The 20,904-nt window shown below is 50.3% G+C and overlaps 1 protein-coding gene across 1 annotated transcript in view; it reads right to left on the bottom strand.

Annotated features, from left to right (window-relative positions):
- LOC127037812 (zinc finger protein 333-like) overlaps positions 1-20,904 on the bottom strand; it is a 1,302,204-nt gene that overhangs the window by 1,056,464 nt on the left and 224,836 nt on the right. The window contains exon 2 of the mRNA XM_050929916.1: positions 2,252-2,334. Within this exon, the coding sequence (XP_050785873.1) occupies positions 2,252-2,334 (83 nt within the window). The remainder of the gene's footprint in view (positions 1-2,251; positions 2,335-20,904) is intronic.

Genomic DNA, 20,904 nt, shown 5'->3' with positions numbered 1-20,904 from the left:
TCAGTACCTGCTGACCCACTCACAACCCCACTATTCACGGAACAGCAGCACAAGGGAAATGGAAGCTCCGAGTGGCACATGTTAACAGAGTCCCACCCCACCTTGCTTACAGCAGTCAGGAGGCATCAGAGGGTAGAAAGAGAGAACTTTTATGTCTCCTATCTGACAGACAGAAGCAGGGTGTTCACATTTATCACATAGCTACTAGCCAGAGCTTAATATAGGAGATGGGGCTGTCTCTGGACCCTGATAGTGGCTCCCTGGTAGGAATCCCAGCACTCTCCAAATAAAATATATGGAAGAAAGGGGAAGTCAATCGTAAAGAATAGAAGTTAGAAGGTCAGAATTGTAGTGCCAATTAACAAAGGTTTAGAGTAAATAGAGCCTATCAAACTAACGGGATATCCTTATTGGATGAGATCAAAAGTTTGGTTCCAGCTAATAGTATTGATGTAATATACCTAAACTACCTAAAGGGACATTTCTTGATCAGCACAATATTTTTACTAAAAAAAACTAGAATGATACAAAATAAACACGGCATACATTAAATAGATTAAAAACTCTGATAGTAAATGGGGAACCATGGTCGAGTGGATTTCTTTCTAGCAGGTTCCTGCAGGGATTGGTTCTTGGCCCTCTGCTATTTAACATTCTTATCCATGACTTAGAAGAGAGTACAAAATCATCACTGATAAAGTTTACAGTTGCCACAAAGATTGGGGTTGGTGGTAATTAATGAAATGCCAGGAGATTCAGGCTCCATCACGAGAGTCTGGAAAGTTGTCCCAGCCCTGGCTGGAGGGTTATTTCCTGTTCCACAAAGAGGGGAAGTTCCATTCCCAACTCCTGTGCCTTGAAATTAGGACCTAACTGACACTACACCCCCATATTCATTATAGTGGTATGATTATAATATGACTAGGACATAATTATGATCTATTTTGTAGAAGATGCATCATGTGTGGTGTCACTGGAAAAGTTCTGATTTGCTGAATATGATTATCCTATTTGTGTGCACATATCATGTTCGTATCTGAAGTTATGGATATTGACTCTGTATCTGTATTTCAAATGTGCTTACTCTGGGTAACACCCACAACGAGCCTTTCAGGTACACCAATGAAGAAGCCAAACAGTCCTGATGACTCAACAAAGACAATGGACTGTGGAAGAGCTTAGCCTTCCTGTGAATGTTTCAGCCAGCCTATGAGTCATGGCTACTATGACTCAGCAGGGCCTGTGACCAGACCACATGACACTAAACTCCATTTTAGTACCTGTATTTTTCCACAAACTGGACTAGGAACTGAGTTTGGAACAAAAGGTTCCCACCATATGGAAAAGCTACATAAGGTGGAGTGTGACATAATCTCTTGGCCTCATTCCCCACACAAGAGAACTCCTGGAAACACCTGAGAAACAAAAACGGAATGTGGGGTAAGTGCTGCTCCCAGGATCAAGAGATTTCTAGCTTGTGTATGGAAACTTGGGGGACTGCTTGTACCATCAGTCAGGGTGAGAAATTGCTAATTCAAATTCTATCCATCTAGTATGTTAGGCTTAGTCTGAGTTTTGGTTATTTGCTAAATAATCTGCTTTGATCTGTTTGTTATCAATTATAATCACTTAATCTATCTTTCTGCAGTTAATAAACTTGTTTGATGCTTTATCTTAACCAGCGTATTTTGAGTGAAGTGTCTGGGGAAAATCTCAGCTTGTTGTGCACCTCTGTCCCATATCGAGGGGAAGGGGAACTACATTAATGAGCTTGCATTATAGAGATCCCTGTGCACTATTAGATGGTATAATTCTGGATTCATACTAAAGCAAGTGTGCAAGGTTGGGGAGTGGGAAATTGGCTCTTGTCTTCTAACTGTCCTTGCGTGGCTTAGGTAACGCACTCAGGGAGCTTAGTTGGCTGCATGGCACCACCTGCTGTTGTGTTGGGTGATAACAGGCCCTGGAGAGGCTAGCGAAATCTCCAGCAAAGCAGTGTGAGAAGGGCCAGCCCAGCGTGAGGGTTAGAGGACACAGCAGTTCCCAGAAGCTCCACAAACTGCCTCCTGGGGGTGACAACCCATCACGCTCTACACTACACAAGTCTCAACAGGTTTGTCACATGCTGTCCCCTCCCTTTCTCCACCCGAGATATTTCCTGCTTCCCACCACCTCTAGCAATTCCCAACCTCTTATGCATTTACTGCTCCTCAACCTCCAAGCAGAGCCCACCACCCTGATAATCTCTTACCTGAGCCAGCTCCATTGCAGCCATTTCCTTGCCCCTGGGAGGACGAGATGATCTGCAGCGAAACATGGATGTTATTCTCTGGCCTGCCGGGGTGAAAAAGGCAAGGTGTGAGAATTTAGACTAGGCTTTTGTGCATTCCACAAGCCGATTCCCCCCAGCTTTTCCCCTACTAATGCACATTCTAGGTTCTGGCACACTGTGAAGCACAGAGTGACCTTATTCCAGTACAGGCCTAGCCCCCTCCCACCAGGGTGTAACCCTCTGACACATGGGGAAACCCTCCCAGTAACAGTCTCTCTCTTACACGTATCAAGTTTGCGGACAACACCAAGCTGGGAGGAGTTGTAAGTGCTTTGGAGGATTGGATTAAAATTCAAAATGATCTGGACAAACGGGAGAAATGATCTGAAGTAAATAGGATCAAATTCAGTAGAGACAAGTGCAAAGTACTCCACGTTGGAAGGAACAATCGGAGGCCAGAGAAGAGCAGAAACAAAGGAGTCACTTTGGGGGATTCTCCCTGTCATTGTCCCCAAGGCAGCTGTCTCAGGTTTGCAAAGGTGTTTCATGTTCCAGCCTTTATACAGTCTCTCCTGGGAGTGCCCCTTTCATGGACTGGGCCTAGTTTTAGTTTTTGGCAGTTAACAATCTTGGTTTATTGTTCATCTAACCAGTATGTGTGGATTGAAGTGTGTTGGAAACTCTGTTTGGGATAACAAGCTGGTGCATGTCATTTTTCGCTGATGAAATGACAGACTTCATATGAGCTTGTGTCGTTCAGTAGCGTGCTGGACAGTGCAAGATGCACATTTCTGGGGGAAAGTTGGGCACTTGAGAATTTGCTGGTTTTCTCCTGAGGTGTAATTCATGAGTGGCTGTCTAGCAGCACTCAATACAGTGAAGCTGGGAGTGAGTTACATGCTGGAGACTGTGTGTTAATTGGCCAAGAGGGGCTGTTCTCGCGGGAAAACAGTGGAAAAGGCACCCCATGCTGGAGGACTGAGGGGACAGCTATTTAACAGTCCAGATTGTACTCTGGGTAACGTCACAGACACTCATTATGACAGAGCCTCTTTCAACACAGAGAAAGTAAATCCATGTCCCAGAAATCGAAGACTCCAGACAGAGGGCAAGTGTCCCTGGCACTGCTTCTTGCTGTCAGAGAGGTTCAGAGACAGTGCGAGAATCCTGGGGAAGCTGGTAACAGGAAGCATGGGCTGGCGGGGTTCGGTGGAGAAAGGGAACAGGAAGGACAGGGATATTACTGAATCCAGGATCTCAGCAGTACTAGATGACAGGATAGCACATAGTGCAGCCCATTGGAAAACACAATCCGAACTATATATACAAAATGATGGGGTCTAAATTTGTTGTTTCCACTCAAGAGATGGATCTTGGAGTCACTGCGGATAGTTCTCTGAAAACATCCACTCAATGTGCAGCAGCAGTGAAAAAAAGTGAATAATGTAGGAAATAATTAAGAAAGGGAGAGATATGACAGAATATCTCATAGATCATATTTGTAAAAACAGCAAATAAATCCATGATACACCCACATCTTGAATACTGCATGCACATGTCACCCCATCTCAAAAATAGATATATTGGAATTGGAAAAGGTTCAGAAAAGGGCAACAAAAATGATTAGGGGTATGGGACAGTTATGCCAGACCTAACCCCCAGTTTCACTTGAGCAAACAGGAGCTATTTGACACTGTGCAATACGGCTCCTGTGCTCTGTTCCCAAAGTGTTCTGCAGCAGAGGAGGGTCTCTGGCAGTATGTGTGTCACTGGCCTATTGGGGTGATGCTGAAACAGGACAGGGTACAGATGGTATTGTGGGGGTGGCGTGAACCTTCACTCTTCATTTCCCCTTCCAAGAACAGAAGGGACAGGAACCCTTACCCATCGAGCTCACAGTCTCATACTTCTCCTGCATGATATCCCAGTAGAGGGCTCTCTGAGTGGGGTCCAGCAGAACCCACTCTTCCCTGGTGAAATACATAGCCATCTCCTTGAAGGTCTCCGGCCCCTGAAAGAGCAAGAGTCCAACACTAAGGACTTGCTGCCCCACTCACAGCCCCACTATTTGTGGAAGAGAGGAGTGAATCAAATGGAAGCTCTGGGTGGATCATAGTCAGGAGAGTCCCACCTCGACCTGGCTCAGAGTATCCACAAATGCCAGGGTGAGGGGATGAAGAGAGAGCCCCTTATCTCTCCCAGCATATCCATCACCCCCCTACTAGCCACTGACTGATACAGGAGATGGAGCCCCTAGCAGGGTCCAGGGAGAGCTCGCTGGTAGGATGCCCAACACCCTCCTCATTGTGAGGAGCGGGATATGAAGGGAGAGGCAGCTCCAATAAGCCTGACTCATGGGTGTCCCCTTTATATCTGACAGCAGCTGATGGTTAATGAGGTCAGGCTCCAGCACTAGGAGTCTGGTCAGTTTGACTAGCTCCATGTAGGTGGGTTATTTTCTCTCTTCACAAATTAGGGCATTTCCACCTCCAAACCTCCTGGGTCTGTTCCTAGAATCTAGGCCACTTAGTAAATAACTCCCAGCAGGTCTGCCACACCCTGGTCTCCTCCTTTCCCCATGCTGTGAATTTCCTGCCCCGCTCCAACCTCCAAACCAGACTCTGCAAACCTTCCCACCTCTGGTGTATTTGCTCTCCCTTTCCTCCAGCAGGAACCAACCAGCAACCCCTCGATAATCTCTACCTGGACTGACTACACTGCAGCCTTTTCTCTTCCCTGTCCCACGCCAGGCTGGGATGAGCTGGAACAAAACATTCTGCAGCCTATCTGGGGGAGAAGGGCAGTTGTGGGCGTTTCAGAACCGGTTTTAGTTAATTTCACATCACAATTCCCCCAGGCCCTTTCCCTGCAGACAGACACCCTAGATTCTGTCATGCTGGGAAATGCTCAATCTGTTTATTAGAATTTAGACCTGGCCCCTCCTGACAGGCTAAGTCCACAGACACATTTTTAACCTCCCTTCTCTCTCCCCTCACCCCTTCTCTGAACACAAGGCTAGAAAGGAGCAGAACCAAAGGAGTCACTGTGGGTGATTCACTCAGACGCTGACCCCACGGCAGCCACACCCCAGCAGGGGAAATATGGAGTCAGGAACTGGCTTTTGCTCTGTCTGATCCTTGTTTTGTTCACTGGAAAGTGGTTCTGCCCCAGGATGCAGCAATACATGTGTCTGGGTGGACTAGAGAGCTGGAAATCTCTCCCCCACATTCATTTCTCCCACTGCCCCTTTCAGTCTCTCCTTCCCCTGTCCTCTCTTCCTGCCCCTCTGGCTGGGATAGTCCCATTCCTGGGGGCTTTGCTCTCCCATGGCTGGATTTCCTCCTGGCAACCGCTAATGGAAGGAGAAATGAGGTGGGGTTGTTTGTGCAGAGTCACTTTATTGTCAGACCCTAGGACATTTCCTGAGGTCTTTCAGTTACCTGGAGACTCTGGCTCAGAATTTAGTAGTAACAGGGCCCAGCGCTGCCCTAGGGGGATAGGACCAGCTGCAGAAAGTCATCCCCTGGGCCGGGAAGAGAAGAAGCTTTAATTAAGGTAACTTCCCAGCACAGAGCCCCACTGGGGGAGCAGCAGCTGCCAAGCCTGGTCTCCCAGATCACAATGGAGGCTGCAGCATCTGACCCAGGAAGCTGAACCCCAATATCCTGAGCATAGAGGGACAGAGCGTTTGAGCATCTTCCCTCCTTTAACTTTCTGGGGAGAGCAGCTGATGGTAGCCCCTCCTCACAGGGAGAATTGCTCATCTCATTTGCCCCACTGTCCATCTGGAATCACTCCTTGTCTTTCCATATAGTGACTCTGGATTAACAATGGTCTCAATGACACCGGATTTCAGAAAGAATGAGTTCAGAATGCTGTGGAAAAGACCATCGTGTGCAGTGCTGACTCCCTTCACACCTCCCTCACCCCCGCAGATCTAGGACAAGGACTGGGGTCACAAATTTTCCAAACGAAACCGAAAGTTCCTGCAGTTTTCAAAAGAGGAGAAAAGCAAAATCTGTGATTTCACACTAACAGTGTTTGCTAAGTGGACAGAAAGTTATCACAGTGACAGGGCACGTGACTGGGGAATGGACTTGGTGACCTGGTGACTAGGAGCCAGGACTCTGGCACAAGTTGACCAGAGAGAAGGATCATGGTTAGCAGCAGCCCCCAGACACCCCGTACTACCCAGAGCCCAGACCCCCCAGCCAGGGGCCCCATACACAACCCAGCCAGGAGCCCATCAGATATTCCCTGGGACGCAGCCTCCAGAGTCCCTGGCCAGGGACCCCAGATACCCCTCAAAGCTCCACCGGCCAGAGAACCCCCACCACACCATGATTGCCAGGTTGGGAATCCCAAAGGGTTCCCCCCACCAAGAGCCCCCAGGGACCCACTCAGGGGACCCCCCCACCACTGGGAACTCAGTCCCTCACTGCCTGCCTAGGAACTTCCCCACCCTCCAGAACGATCTACCCTGACATTTGCCTGGGATCCCCTCCTCTGCCCAGTGTGACCCCCTGATGTTTTACAGTGGGACCCCTCACTCTGCTTCCCTGGCATGCCCTCACCTAGTGCCAGGGATCCCCTCCCCCAGCTCTATGCACTGGGTATGGCAACAAAACCAGGAACCAGCAGGGGAAGCACAGACAGAGCCCCTGGCACAGAACCAGGCTCCCTCTAACCCCCTGTCCCGCCCCCCCAAGAGACACCCACCCTCACTTTTCTGCAGCCACCAAGCCCCCAGCGATACCCACCTCCAGGACCCATAGCCTCAGGGAAGGGCACATCACAACCACCCCCCCAAAACCCCAAACCTCCACAACCCACCAACCTGACTAGGGTACCCCCTGCTCAGTCACCCAGAGGCCTCCCCCTATCACAATGCCCCTTCAGTTGCAATCTCCCCACACAGACACCTTCCCTGCCCCTGCAAGTGTTACCTCACAGAGTGTGAGAAGTGGCTAGAAAGTTAACACCACCTCCTGCTGGCCAGTCACACAGGCAGAGGGAGCCTGGGGGGTGCTTCTTTAACAGGAGAATGGAAGGCCTGGAGGGCAAGAAAGGTCCACGGGCTGTCACTAGCAAATAATGGCCACCATGGATCCACCCCAGAGGCGGCTGCATCTTAGCACATTGGGAAACAACCCATCATATTCAATTAGAAATAAAACAACTAGAGAGAAGTGGGGCAAATGTTTGAGGTATTTTATATCAATCTTTGAGACACGCAGAGAGAACCTGTCACAAACGACATTTGATAACATGAGAGAAAACCACCAAGATCGGAGGGGATTTGATGTTGCTATTAAATAACTAGTGGAAAAGGGGGACTGTTGGACTGGATTTTATATGACTGTCCAATACATAAAGAGAATGTGATGGTCCCCTCCGGCCCCTGGCAAACCATTCACGTGAGCAGCTCAGAGCCCTTTGAGGAGCTGATTTAAGCGGCGGGGGGGGGAGCTGGAAGGCTCCCGGGACAATGGAAGGGGGCAGCAGGGGGATTGGGAAATGGGGTCTGGGCAGTCTCCATGGGAGATGTGCTCCTCCCTTCCCTTCCCTGCCCTGGCAGAGAACGGGAACCTCATCCCATCCCACTCCAGGGGCAGCCATGTTCTGGGGAATGACCCAGGGCAACAATTTCCCACCCAAACAAGGACAAATTGCTGCAGATAAAATGGGTGGGAAAATCTACCCCCCATCGGAGAGATTTTAAATTGACATTTGAGAAGTATGGAGAGAAAAGGGAAAATTAAGGGCAATTAAAGAGCTGATCATTGCGGGGGGGAGGAGAATCTCCCTGGATTTTATAGCCACGTGTGATAATGAGAGAGAAAAGGGGAAATCTTGAGAGAATGTGTGTGTGGGAGGAAGTGGCAAAAACAGGGACATGATCCAGTTAACTCACTTCCCCCCTCACCTCGCGAATGTCCTGGCTGCACAGAGACAGATCTACCCCCCCCGCCAGTGACCTCCCCCTCCCTGCAACTCCGGCTTCTCCCCGCCCTGACACCCCACACACACAAAAGGGGGGGGGCTCTGCCAGCTCCTCCCCCTGAGCTCAACTCCTGCTCCTCCCCCCAGCCCGGATTGTGCCCTTTAGCCCCCCCCCGGCTCTGCCTCCAGCTGCCTCTCCCCCCCCGCCCATCAATTTCCTGCTCAGCGCCTGCCCTCCCCGCTCCCTGTTACTCCCCCGCCCCGCTCCAGCCCAGCCCGCAGCGCCCGGCGGAACATTACGGCTGGTCCGGGCAGGGGGAAGGGCAGCGGCTTCAGCGGCTGTTACTGGGCATGCGCAGTGCCCGGGAGTAGCATATTGCTATGGGGAGCGATTTAATACACAGCCCCCCCCGCCGGGCCCCAGGCTCCGCCCCTCGCCGGGCCTCGGGCTCTGCCCCAGGCCCCACACCCCCTGGGCCCGGCCCGGGGTCCGCCCCTCCTCCCCTCTCTCCCATAACAGCGGCGCGGGCGGATCCTCCTGCAGCTCCACTGGGGCCGAGGCGGCTCCAAGGCTTCTCCCAGGCTCCCTGGGGCAGAGTCACTTTCCCGCCCCCCAGCGCCTCTCACTCCCCGGGGGCTCCGGGTCACAATGTCCCACCGCCCTTCCCCCGCCTGCAGCTCCGGCTTCTCCCCTCCTGCCCCCGCCAGCCACACCAAGGGGAACCCCCGGGCCCCAGTCTCTGTCCCCACCTGGATCCCAGCGGGGCCGGGGGCAAGTCCTGGCTGCAGTTGAGAACAGCGGCTCCGCTCCGGCTCGGGCAGCTCCAGCGCTGCTGGCAGTACATGGAGAACCAGCGAGCAGCTGCACAGCCCGGGCTTCGTGTCACAATGTGCCAGAGCCCCGCCCCCAGTAGCTGCCCCGCCCCCGAGCTGAGCCAGAACCCCACCCCCAGGAGCTGCCCCGCCCCCGATCTGAGCCAGAACCCCACCCCAGGAGCTGCCCCGCCCCCGATCTGAGCCAGAGCCCCGCCCCCAGAAACTGCTCCGCCTCCGCTCTGTGATAGAGCCCCGCCCCCAGGAGCTGCCCCGCCTCCAGGCTGGGCCAGAGCCCCTCTCCCAGGAGCAGCCCCAATCTGGGTTGTGCCAGAGACCCGCCCCCAGGAGCTGCCCCGGCCCCGAGCTGAGCCAGAGCCCCGCCCCCAGGAGCTGCCCGCCCCTGGGATGTTTCAGAGCCCCGCCCCCTGGAATTTCCCCATGTTGGGTCTGTGAGCTTTGTTCTCCTGCTGCCTTCTTCCCAGCACCCCTTTCTCCCATCTGCTCCCTTCCTGTGTCTGCAAACACCCGCCCTCCCCAGGGCTGGCTGCAGTGCTCGCTGAGGCTGACTCCAGTGGCTGAAGTTGCCTCCATCTCTGCTTCACCTGGAGGGGGAGAGACAAAGAGAGGAGATGGTCCCAGGGTGTGAAACAAGAATCAGGGGGCAAGGAAAGAAGGACTGTTTGGAGAAGTGGGTTTTTGCAAGGGGAGTTGATCCAGATGGAGTCAGAAGTTGGGCAGCAGAGGCTCAGGGAAATTGAGGGTAACCCCCTGGGTGTCTCAGTGTTGGCCAGGGATTGTACAGCACCTTGCATAATATGGGGTCTGATCTCAGTCATGGTCTGTGCAGCACCTGGGAGCCCTGATGTCTGTTTCCTGATCACAGGCACTGGGAATAGAGAGAGGGAAACATCAGCACCTGAAAGTTAATGCAGCCCTGTGTGCAACCCCTGCTAGGGTGATCCGACAGCAAATGTGAAAAATTGGGACGGGGGTGGGGGTAATAGGCACCTATATAAGAAAAAGACCCAAAAATCGGGACATCTAGTCATGCTAGTCCCTGCTGTTCTCATAAGGGGTCGGCTTAGAGAGGATTTGGCTACACTTCCAGCTGTCCAGCGCTGGGAGTTAAAGGTGTCTTCCTACAGCTGTGCAGGGAAAGTGCTGCAGTGTGGACACACTGACAGCTACCAGCACACTGTCATGGCCACATTTGCAGCGCTGTTGGGAGTGGTGCATTATGGGCAGCTATCCCAGCGTTCAAGTGGCTGCAATGTGCTTTTCAAAAGAGGAGGGTGGGGTGGAATGTGACACAGAACGTGGGGGAGACAGAGCGAGTGGATTTTTGGAGCTGACACTGTGTCAGCTCCCTGCCTGGCAAGTTCAAGCCTCCTCTCCCACCCCTCTCTCATTCACTAAATGCAAATAGCCACCTTTGTTTTTTTCCTCATATACCAGATAAGCCGCTGATCCAAAACATACACCCCCGCCGTGTCCACCCGGCTGCTTCTCTCCTCAAGCAAACGCCAGCTGTGGGCGTTCCAAAGGGATCCCCCTGCCTCTGCTCATTCACTGCAAACAGTAACTGTGTTTGGTTTTTAGATAAGCAGCTCCAGGAGCCTTGAGCTCACACCAAAACAAAGAGCGTTATCTCTACTTAAAAGCATTATGGGAAGGTTCCGGAGGTCAGTGACAGCGTAGTAAGATTAATCACTGTTTACACTGGCACCTCAGCACTGCATCACCAGCTCTGTTCTCTTTATTCCTCTCATCGAGGTGGAGCACATGCAGCACTGTAGCCAGGGTGATACAGCGCTGTATGTGCCTTGCCAGTGTGGATGGGGAGTAAGTTACAGCGCTGTAAAGCCACCACCTGCACTGTAACTCTCCAGTGTAGCCAAGGTCTGAATTGTAGTAATAAAAGCAGCCAAGAATCCAGTGGCACCTTATAGACTAACAGACGTATTGGAGCATGGGCGGTCGTGGGTGAATACCCACTTCGTCAGATGCAACAATTGGCCCATATGGGCTAGTGGTCAGGATTCCTGGTTTTCACCCAGGTGGCCTGGGTTCAACTTCTGGTGTGGGAAGAGTGCAGAGCTTTTGCCCAGAGTGAAGGCAGGAAATGAAAGGAACAGGAAGGGATCCTGCCAGCAGGGGAGTTAGACAGTGTGGGGAGGGGACCCCAGAAGTGGCGGTGGGGCAGTGGTTTGGGGGGAGGTGAGGGAAGGATCCCAGCATTGCGGGAAGTTGACAACCTGGAGAGCACAGGCCTGGTATGAGGAGCTGGAAGAGTGAATGTGTCCCTCTAAACCCATCAACTTCAGACTAGGCAGGCTTGGAAGAATTGCATATTTGTTGGTAAATTTCATTTTCTGTGTAAACACACAACCCAATGGCAAAATATTTCCATCAATAATCATCAAAATTGACAGATGGGCAAAGTAAGAAACATGCTGCTTGAGAACTTATCATGTTGTAAGAGCAGCAGTGATCTGTATGCTCTCTATAACCTGTATGCTCAGAAGGTCTGTTAAACTCCCCCGCTCCCACAGCTTGTGTCCTTTCCCTCTTTGAATGCCTGTGAAGTGGCTTTCCCACTCTCCTTTGTACCTCCAGTGAATGCCCTTCACCCTGCCCATCTGGCCAGTGGTTCGCTGTGTTACATTCTATTCTACCTCAGGGAGACTGATCTTCATCGCACCGTCCATCGCTGCGCTGTGGGACACTTACCTTAAAGGATCCTGACATCTCCACTACCAAGTCTGTCCTGGGAGCGTGAGTATGAGTGTGACACCCTTCCCCATCCCTTCTTTTGAGCTTAGCTATCAAGCTAATAAATGTGCTGCTTTCTGCCAAACTCTGGGGGGAAGGGGCATTATTAGTCCTTTCTAAACTTACTAACGGACCCAATTTTTGGTAACACAAAAGCAACATTGTTTGATTTGTTATTGTACCAAAGGGGCAGATGGTTGTCTATAAAGGAGGGTGAAGACTAAATGCCTCTGGTGAAAATGGGATTTGAACCCATGCAGGCAGAGCATAATGGCATAGCAGTCCATCACCTTAACGACTCGGTCACCTCATCCAAGCTGTCAAAAAACGGACAGGAGGAGAAATCTAAGGCCGGCAGAGATAGGGACACAGGAGTTTTTAAATACTAAGCGTAAGCAGGGTCTGAATGAGCTCCCCTCTCTCACCTAGTGAGGAGCTGGGGAAAGACTTCAGGAACAGATCGTGTTTGCACAGACACACCTACTCTGCCTAGCTATGCAGCATGGTGGGGCCTCTACCCCAAAATGACCAGTTTGGGATGGTCTTGGGTTACAAATCACTTTAGGATTGAATGGAATGAAATGTTATTCTCCTTCCTGTATGAGTGAAGGGCAGCAGAACATACCTAGTCCGTCCTGATGGAGGGGTAGGTGAGTGAGGAATAGCTTTTATTGGACTGCAGAGAAGTGATTGAGGACGTCACCCTAAACCAGTGGTCCCCAAACATTTCACATTGTGCCCTCTTAGCCATGGCTGTGGCCCCTCGGAAGCCACGGTCAAGAACCGGGGCTGGGAGGAGTGGGGCTGTTGCTTGCTGGGGAATGGGGTGCAGACAGGGGTAAAGGGGTCGACGCCGGGCTGGGAGCCAGAGTCTCAGGCTGAGGGTGGGGTTGGGGAAGAGCTGTGGCAGAGTGGTGCTCCTTCCCTGCCCTCTATGTGGGCTGGCTCAGGTCCTGAGTTGCCCCCATGAATGTTCCTCTGTGTCCCCATAGGAGTCACACCCCACATTATGGGGACCACTGAACCCTACTCGCTAAGCCGGGGCTAGTGATGCCAAACCCCCGGGAAAGGGAGAACAAGTGTGGGGGCCCCAGCACCAGAACCATGCGCCTACCTTCTGTCTGTGGCTCTACCCCCTTCCACCCATGGCCCCATCCACTGTCACCTCTGTTCCACCCCTTCCCCCACCAGCCGCACCATATCACTCCTTTACCCCTGCCCCGCTGTGGCCCTGAGACCAGAGAAGCTCTGTGCCCGTGCTGCAGCCCCCGGGCTGTAGCAGGGAGTGGGAGCTCCTCCAGCCCTGAGGCTGACATAGGGGAGACTTTTCCAGGGGGACCTAACTTGGCCAGGGCCCCTGATCATGGGCCCCACTGTCCCCTTGGCAGTGCAAGATTTGGGGAAGCTGAGCCCCCTTGTCATAAACAGATAGCTAAGGATTAATGTTCTTTTACCTATAAAGGGGTAACACCAGTAATCTAAAACACCTGACCAGAGGACCAATCAGGAAACAAGACTTTTTCAAATCTGGGTGGAGGGAAGTTTGTGTGTGAGTTCTTTGTTCTTTGTCTTGTGTCTGTGGCGTCTCGGCTATGAGAGTGATTTTTCTATCTCCTGCCTTTCTAATCTTCTGTTTCCAAGTTGTAAGTACAAAGATAATAAGACAATAAGTTTATATTGGTTTTTTTTGTATTTACATGTGTGTAGTTGCTGGAATGTTTAAATTGTATTCTTTTTGGATAAGGCTGTTTATTCATTTTTTTCTTTTAAGCAAATAACCCTGTATTTGTCACCTTAATACAGAGAGACCATTTTTATGTCCTTTTCTTTCTTTTTATATAAAGCTTTCTTTTTAAGACCTGTTGGATTTTTTCTTTAGTGGGGACTCCAGGGAATTGAGTCTGCAGCTCACCAAGGAATTGGTGGGAGGAAGAAGTCAGGGGGAAAATCTCGTTGTGTTAGATTTACTAGCCTGACTTTGCATACCCTCTGGGTAAGGGGGAAGAGAGATTAGCTATCTTGGTACTTCCATTTCTAGGACTGGAAACAGGGAGGGGGGAGTCCCTCTGTTTAGATTCACGGAGCTTGCTTCTGTATATCTCTCCAGGAACCCAGGGAGGGAACACCTGGAGGGGAGGAGGGGGAAGTGAAATGGTTTATTCCACTTTGTTGTGAGACTCAAGGCATCTGAGTATGAGGGTCCCCCGGGGAAGGTTTTGGGGAGACCACAGTGAGCCAGGCACTGTATAAATCTCTGGCTGGTGGCAGCTTTACCAGGTCCAAGCTGGTAACAAAGCTTGGAGGTTTTCATGCTAACACCCATATTTTGGACACTAAGGTCCAAATCTGGGAAAAAATGTTATAACACCCCTCCTCCCTGAGCCTCCATTACAAGCTGCTCAGGCTACCACTGCTCAGTGTGTGGCCAGTCTCTGTGTTTTCTGCTGCTCATTCTGCGGAGCCTGGCCGGCCTTAGGGGTTGGGCCCCCCGATAGCCGCTCAGGGCTCCAGGAGTCAAAGTGCACAGTGTGGCAGTGCAAAGGTGCTCACTGCTCTCCCCTGCCCCAATGCTCCTCCATGGGTCCATAGAGGTTTGAGGGGAGTAAGGAGCAACCCTATGTGCTCCATGCGTCCTGGTCACTTTTCCCACTTGGGCTGTGCTGTGAGGGGAGCATCAGAAGCTGCTGCTCTCTGCCCTCCCGCTATGCAGACCGGTTGAGGAAAGTGACCTGGATGCAGGGAGCTCGGATGATCTCATTTCTTGCCCGCACATCCCACAGCCCCTAGGGGTGCCCAGATGAGCAGCGTTCCAGGAAGGAGTGGGGGGCAGCAATGCCAGCTGCTCCATGCACACAGGTCAGTCTCCCCATGTGGGTGCAGGAGGGGGTGCAGGGGTTTCTGTGATGCCTATTCTATCAATATCGTCACTCAATACCAGGCACTCAAATTCACCAGTCTTAGTACTTAGACATTTAGTGTTTGTATTTAAGCACTTCTAAAATGTGTCCCATTTTAGCTGTCTGCTATTACATGATGTAATTGAGGGAGACTCTTTCATTTCACTGTTTCTCATCAGAACCTACCTGTACATTATCATCTTCCATCCTCTCCACCTTACTAGGCTATAGAGAAACCCTGTGAATAGTGCCTCTCCTACCGGATGTCTCTGTCTGAACCCTGTGCTCCTCAGTGCCTGTTGGCTTTCCCCAGCTCTGAGGCTGTGTCTACACCGCGCACCTTACCACGGTGCAGCTTTGCCACTCTAACCATGCCATTGTAAGGTGCGCTGTGTGGCCGTCCTTTTCGCTGGGAGAGAACTTCCCTGGCAACAAAGCCAACCTACCTCCAATGAGGGGCAGGAGCTTCGTCACCGGGAGCACAGCTCCACCTATGAAGTGCTGTTCACACTGCCGCTTTTCATGGCTCAAATTTTGGCATTCGGGGAGTGTTTTTTCTCACCGCAGAGAGACAAAATTTTTAGCAACAAAAGCTGAAATTAAAAAAAACTCCTCTGCAACCTGTTTAATTTTACCTTTATACAACCTTTATACTGCCTCCAGTTTTGGTGTCCTCATTTGAAAAAGATATTGTGAAATTGGAGCTAGGGCAGCAAAGAGCCACCAAATGTTCTGAAGGCTGGAGAAAAATGCCTTCCAGTGAGCTATTGAAAGAGCTCAACCTGTTTAGCTTATCAAAAGAAGATTGAAAGGTGATTTCATTGAAGTGTTGAAGTGCCTTAATGGAGAGAAAAGATTGGGTATTTATGGGCTCTTGAATGGAGCAGAGAAAGGCATAACAAGACCCAATGGCTGGAAAGTGAAAAGAGACAAATTAATATTACAACTAAGGCACAATAGTCAACAGCGATAATGATTCACCACAGGAACAAGCTACCAAGGAAAGTGGTGGATTCACCATCTCCTGATGTCATTTAATGAAGACTAGATGCCTTTCTGAAATGTGTTTGCCCCCAAAGTAGCTGTTGTGTCATACCGGAGGCCTGTGATATGCAGGTTAGACGCTCTAATGGTTTCTTCTGACCATGAAGTCGACTAATTTCTGAAAAACTGAGTGTAGCATTGGGAGCAGCGTCTGATGTTTTCCTGTCTAGCCGGCTTGCTGCCTAGAACGAACGCTCCTTGAGTGGGGTGATCCACAGGGAGTAGCTCAAACCTTCAAAGTGCCTGGCCAGGGGCAGGACATTAGCCCAGCAAGGGAGGGGTGTGGCAGTGACATCACAAAGGCCTTTTGCAGGATCTCAGACTATTGGTCAAAGGTGGTGGGGAGGTGGTCACCTCACAGAGAGATGCTGACATCAGCCAGGCAGGACAGGGGCGAGGGGCCAGAGAAATCTCAGAAACCTCTGTTTCTTTGCTTCAGCACTTTTCCTTCTCCAGGTCTCTCTTTGAGGACTGAGAGATTATTTGGGGTCATGGACGTGAGCGCCAGGAGGAATCTCTTTCGAGTTTCCTCCTTCCCTTTCAGTGATTTTACTAGAAAACAGCCGTCCCTGTTTAGAAGGTAAGAGCCTCCTGGAGGTTTGAAACCTGTTCAGTCTGATCTATCTGGTGACAAGTGAATTCTAGGGATGGAAAACACGAGCTTAAGGAGGCAGAATTTTATTGCGCACCTGGGATTTTGTCCCTTAGAATCACTGGGGACATTAGGGTTTGTCCTTTTTGTTTCACCTCTTCCTCCATCCCTCCCTCCTCTTCTTCTCTTGCTTCTTTTGTCCTTTCTCCTGTTCCTTTCCCAACAACAGGACGGAGGGTTGTGTGTGTGTGTTGCAGGGAAGTCCTCTGCAGCTCCCACTATGGAAGGTCCACCCAAAAATGTGGGACTGAAATAGTGCTCGGGCAGTGATCCCCACCGGTGACCTGGGCCATCCTTTGAGCTCTCTGGTGAGAACCCTCAGCCTCCCGTCCTCAGTCTCTACCCTGATTGACTGAGCAGGGGGTTATTGATAGGGAGGAGACTCAGGTCCTTGTTGTTCTCTTTTAAGATCAAGTAAATAAGTCAGAACCAGTTCTGTCTTTGATTAATTTTACTGCTTTTCTGCATTAATTGTCTCTGAGCAGTTGATGATTCCCTCTAACATTGCAGTTCTCAAATACTTGCTGAATAATTACTGTGCACTGTTGTTGGTCTGGAGCTCATCTGAGAGCACAGTATTCAGGTCATTCAATGTCTGAAATTCAAGATTCGATGGTTTGTTTGAAAATCAGGGCTCTTCGGTCCTATTCCCAACACTGCCTCTGACGGGCTGTGTGACCTAAGACAAGTGAATTCTCCTTTCTCAGCCTTAGCTTCTCCCTCTTTCAAGTAGAAATAATAATGATCCGCTCTTACCTACCTCATGGTGGGTGAAGGATGCGGATCCATTTGGGAGTGTCACTAGAAGTACTGCATAATATGAAGTTTCCCATCATGTTTACTCAGATCAGATTATGAAATAATAGATTAGCTGAAATAGTCTATTTTATTTGTATTTTTTTATTTTGAAATTGTTAATAGTAGCAACGACTTAGCACAGATTGAAGTATCTTATCTAATGGTTGAGATGTAAGTGTCTCCTCTTTGTGTGCGAGGAGACAATTTCACACACTCTGACAAAGAGGAGATGCTTTTGTTTTGCAACAAAATATTTTTGCAAAGATCTTTCATCCCACTTGTTATGATTTTGAGAAACAAACTGGTTTAGTCTAAATGGGGTTTTCGGACAGAAACGGTTTGAATGAAATTTTCCCACCATCTCGATTCCTGGGCTCTGGGGTGTTTTCATCTGTTAGAACAGGAGTCAGAACTGGTTGCTTCTCTTTCTGGCTCTGCCATCGCCTTGTTGTGTAGGCCTTGGGTAGGTCACTTCCCTTCTCCCATCTGTCCAATGGGAACAGGAACAGTTCTCGAACTACGGGCAGTTTAGAGCCCAAGTGAGATAAGGGGCGTTAAAGCCCTCTGTGAAGGAGAAAGGGGAGTTTCACAGTGTTTAGCACCAAGGAATTCTAAAGTTTGCTAAAAAGTCTGGTCTGTGGAAACAAGAAATGATCGGGGCCAACTTATTAATCACTGCCTTTTTATAGCCCATTCAAAGATGTGAGTCCCTGTCTTTTAGGTACCTGTGGTTCTCTGCCAGCAGCAGAGAAGAGGTTGCTGCCTCCGTTTTTGTGGCCTTAACAAACCAGGTGTTGTGCCCCAGTTCTTGTCTGAGACCCCTGAAAAAGAACATCTTCCCATCCATGAACAAGACAGGACCTATCTTTCAAAGGGGAACAAAAAGACCTCTGGGACTTACAGACTAGCTAGCTTGACTGCCATAGCTGGAGAGATCCTGCAATACATTCTTAAACACTCAGTTTGTCAGCAGCACCTACAGGATGATTTGGTTCTTATGACTAGTGAGCGTGGATGTGTCAAGAACAAATCATTCCAAACCAATCCTCTTTCCTTCTTTGGCAGGGTTCTGGGCCTGGTAGAGGTGAGTAAACAATAGATGGGATCTAGCTTGGTGTTACTAAGGCTTTTGACACAGTCCCGTAGGACATTCTCAGAAGCAAACGAGGGAAATGTAGTCCAGCTGCAATCAGTGTAATGTGGGTGCAGAGCTGGTTGAAAGCCAAGACTCCAGGAGCCCTTCTCCATGTTTAGCTGCCCAACGGGGAGGGTGAACCTAGTGGGTCTGGCAGGGATAAGTCCGGTGTCAGGTACTATTCTATATTTTCATGAATGATTTGGAAAATGCAGTGGAGAGCATGCTCCTAGAGTTTACAACTGACACCAAGCACTTTGGAGCACAGGATTGAAATTCAAAACACCCTTAACAATTTGGAGACTTGGTCTTCTTGAGCCAAACTCCATGGTTAGGGCTCTCTCTCTACACTGGGCTGAAGTGAAACCCCAGAGCCAAACACTCCTCCTGGGCAGTGAGCTCCGACCTTGATTGGTCAGATGCTGCTTAGCACTGTCAGAGCAGATTTTGCTGGGGGATTCTCCCAGCACTTTCCAATAGCGGGAAAGTATGAAATCCCCATTTGACTACTGGGGACAGAGCCCGAGAGGGGGGCCAACTTGCCCAAAGTCCCCCAGGAAAAGGAAAACAACCAGCAGAGGAACCAATAGGAAACCCAGCAATGGAACTCAGGAGTCCTGGGGGTGTGCTATGGTGACCAGATGTCCCAATTTTATAGCGACAGTCCGAATTTTGGGGTCTTTTTCTTATCTAGGATCCTATTACCCCCCACGCCATCCCTATTTTTCACACTTGCTGTCTGGTCATCCTAGGGTGTGCACATGTGTGGGTCCCAGCTGCTCCCTGCCCCCATCATTGAAGCAGATGTGCAGGGTTACTGCCCTGGGAGGTGCAGGGCACCAGTGGATGTGGGGTAGGCTGGAGGTAGGGTCTGGCTTCAGGCAGGGCATGGGCTGCGGGGCTGGCTGGCTTCAGGCAGGGGGGTGCATCAGGGGTTGGCTGGAGACAGGGCAGGGAGGATGCGGCTGGTGCAGGCAAAGCAGAAGGTGCAGGGCTGGCTGGAGACAGAGGCTGACTGCCAGCAGGGCAGGGCAGGAGGTGCAGGGCTGGCTGCAGGTAGGACGTGGGGCAGGGCCGGTGCAAGGAAGTTTCATGCCCTAGGCGAAACTTCCACCTTGCACCTTCCCCCCCCGCACCCCTGCCCTGAGGAGCCCCACTCGTGGCAGCTCCCCCCTTCACCCTGAGGCTGCCCTCTTGTGACAACTCTCCTGCTCTGCCCTGCGGCAACTCCCTTGCCCCAGCTCACCCCTGCTCCGAGCACGAGCACCCCGAGCACGCCGTGGCCGCTTTACCCCTCCCACCTCCAAGGCTTGCGGTGCCTAATCCTGCCAGGCAGTCAAGCACCCTCCTCTGAGCCACAGCAGCCCTGACAGTTGACAATAGAGGCACCTTAATCCCTGAGTTCCTTCAATGTGTCCCCCTCGGGGGTCCAGCTCCGATCACCAGATACTCGGGGTATGTGTATACCACCTGCCGAATCGGTGGGCAGCGATCGATCCAGCGGGGGTTGATGTATCACGTCTAGTGTAGATGCAATGCATTGAGTGCTCTCCCCTCGACTGCTGTACTCCAGCTCGATGAGAGGCGCAGGCAGAATCTACGGGGAGCTGCAGCAGTCAGCTCACCGTGACTGTGACATTATAAGTATAATCTAATATCTCACTCAAAGGTGACAGGGCCAGAAAGAGTTAATTAACTCACCTCACCGACTGACCTGACCCGTGGGTGAACCTTAAAACCTGGTTTACAAGATATGTAAATGAATAGAGCTTTGAAATGCAAGTCTGCAGTGTTAAAGGTAGAAGGGGAGGTGTTTGCTCAGGTCTTGTGATGTCATCAAACAAGTCTTGTCTATTGCTATAGTTTTAATTCAAAGAGCAAAAAAAGAATATTAACATTTATGATGATACTTGAGTTAAATGGTATTATAGTCTGTGTCTGTTTGAAGGTTGTGGTAATCTGTATCTGAACTGTTTGATGGATGTTCTAATTGCCAGGATGTTTGGAAGAAGAGTTAAGCCTATTGTTTTCTCAGGCTGAAAGGCTGCTGTAAATGTATAAGAACCTGGGACACGATCCTTCTTCATCTCAGATCTGCTTTGGGTTTCAAGAGGGGGAAACCTTAAGCCACAAGGATTGAGATCCCCAGTCATTGACTAGAGCCACCCTGAATATGGACATTGGATTATAATCTATGGACTATTTCTAAAAGGACTTTTGGCAACTACAAGCTCATGTCTACTTTGTATCTGAACCTCAAAAATTGAATTCAAGTCTATATGTCTACTAATATTTTAATCAACACTCTCTCTCTTTCCTTTTCTAATTAATTTTAGCTTAGTTAATAAGAATTGGCTATAGCATGTATTTTAGGTAAAATCTAAGTTATAATTGAACCTGGTTATGTGGCTGATCCTTTGGGATCGGAAGAATCTTTTCTTTTATATGATGAAGTAAGATTTTCAGGAATCATCATCATATCCAACAGGTGTGTCTGTACGGAGGCCTGAGGCTGGGTATTTTAAGGGAACTGCGTGGTTTAAACTTCTAAGTAACCAGTGAGATACTACAGAAG

The sequence above is a fragment of the Gopherus flavomarginatus genome, chromosome 20 (assembly GCF_025201925.1).
Source record: "Gopherus flavomarginatus isolate rGopFla2 chromosome 20, rGopFla2.mat.asm, whole genome shotgun sequence".
Classification (NCBI taxonomy): Eukaryota; Metazoa; Chordata; order Testudines; family Testudinidae; genus Gopherus; species Gopherus flavomarginatus.
This window is presented reverse-complemented; position numbering and strand designations above follow the sequence as displayed.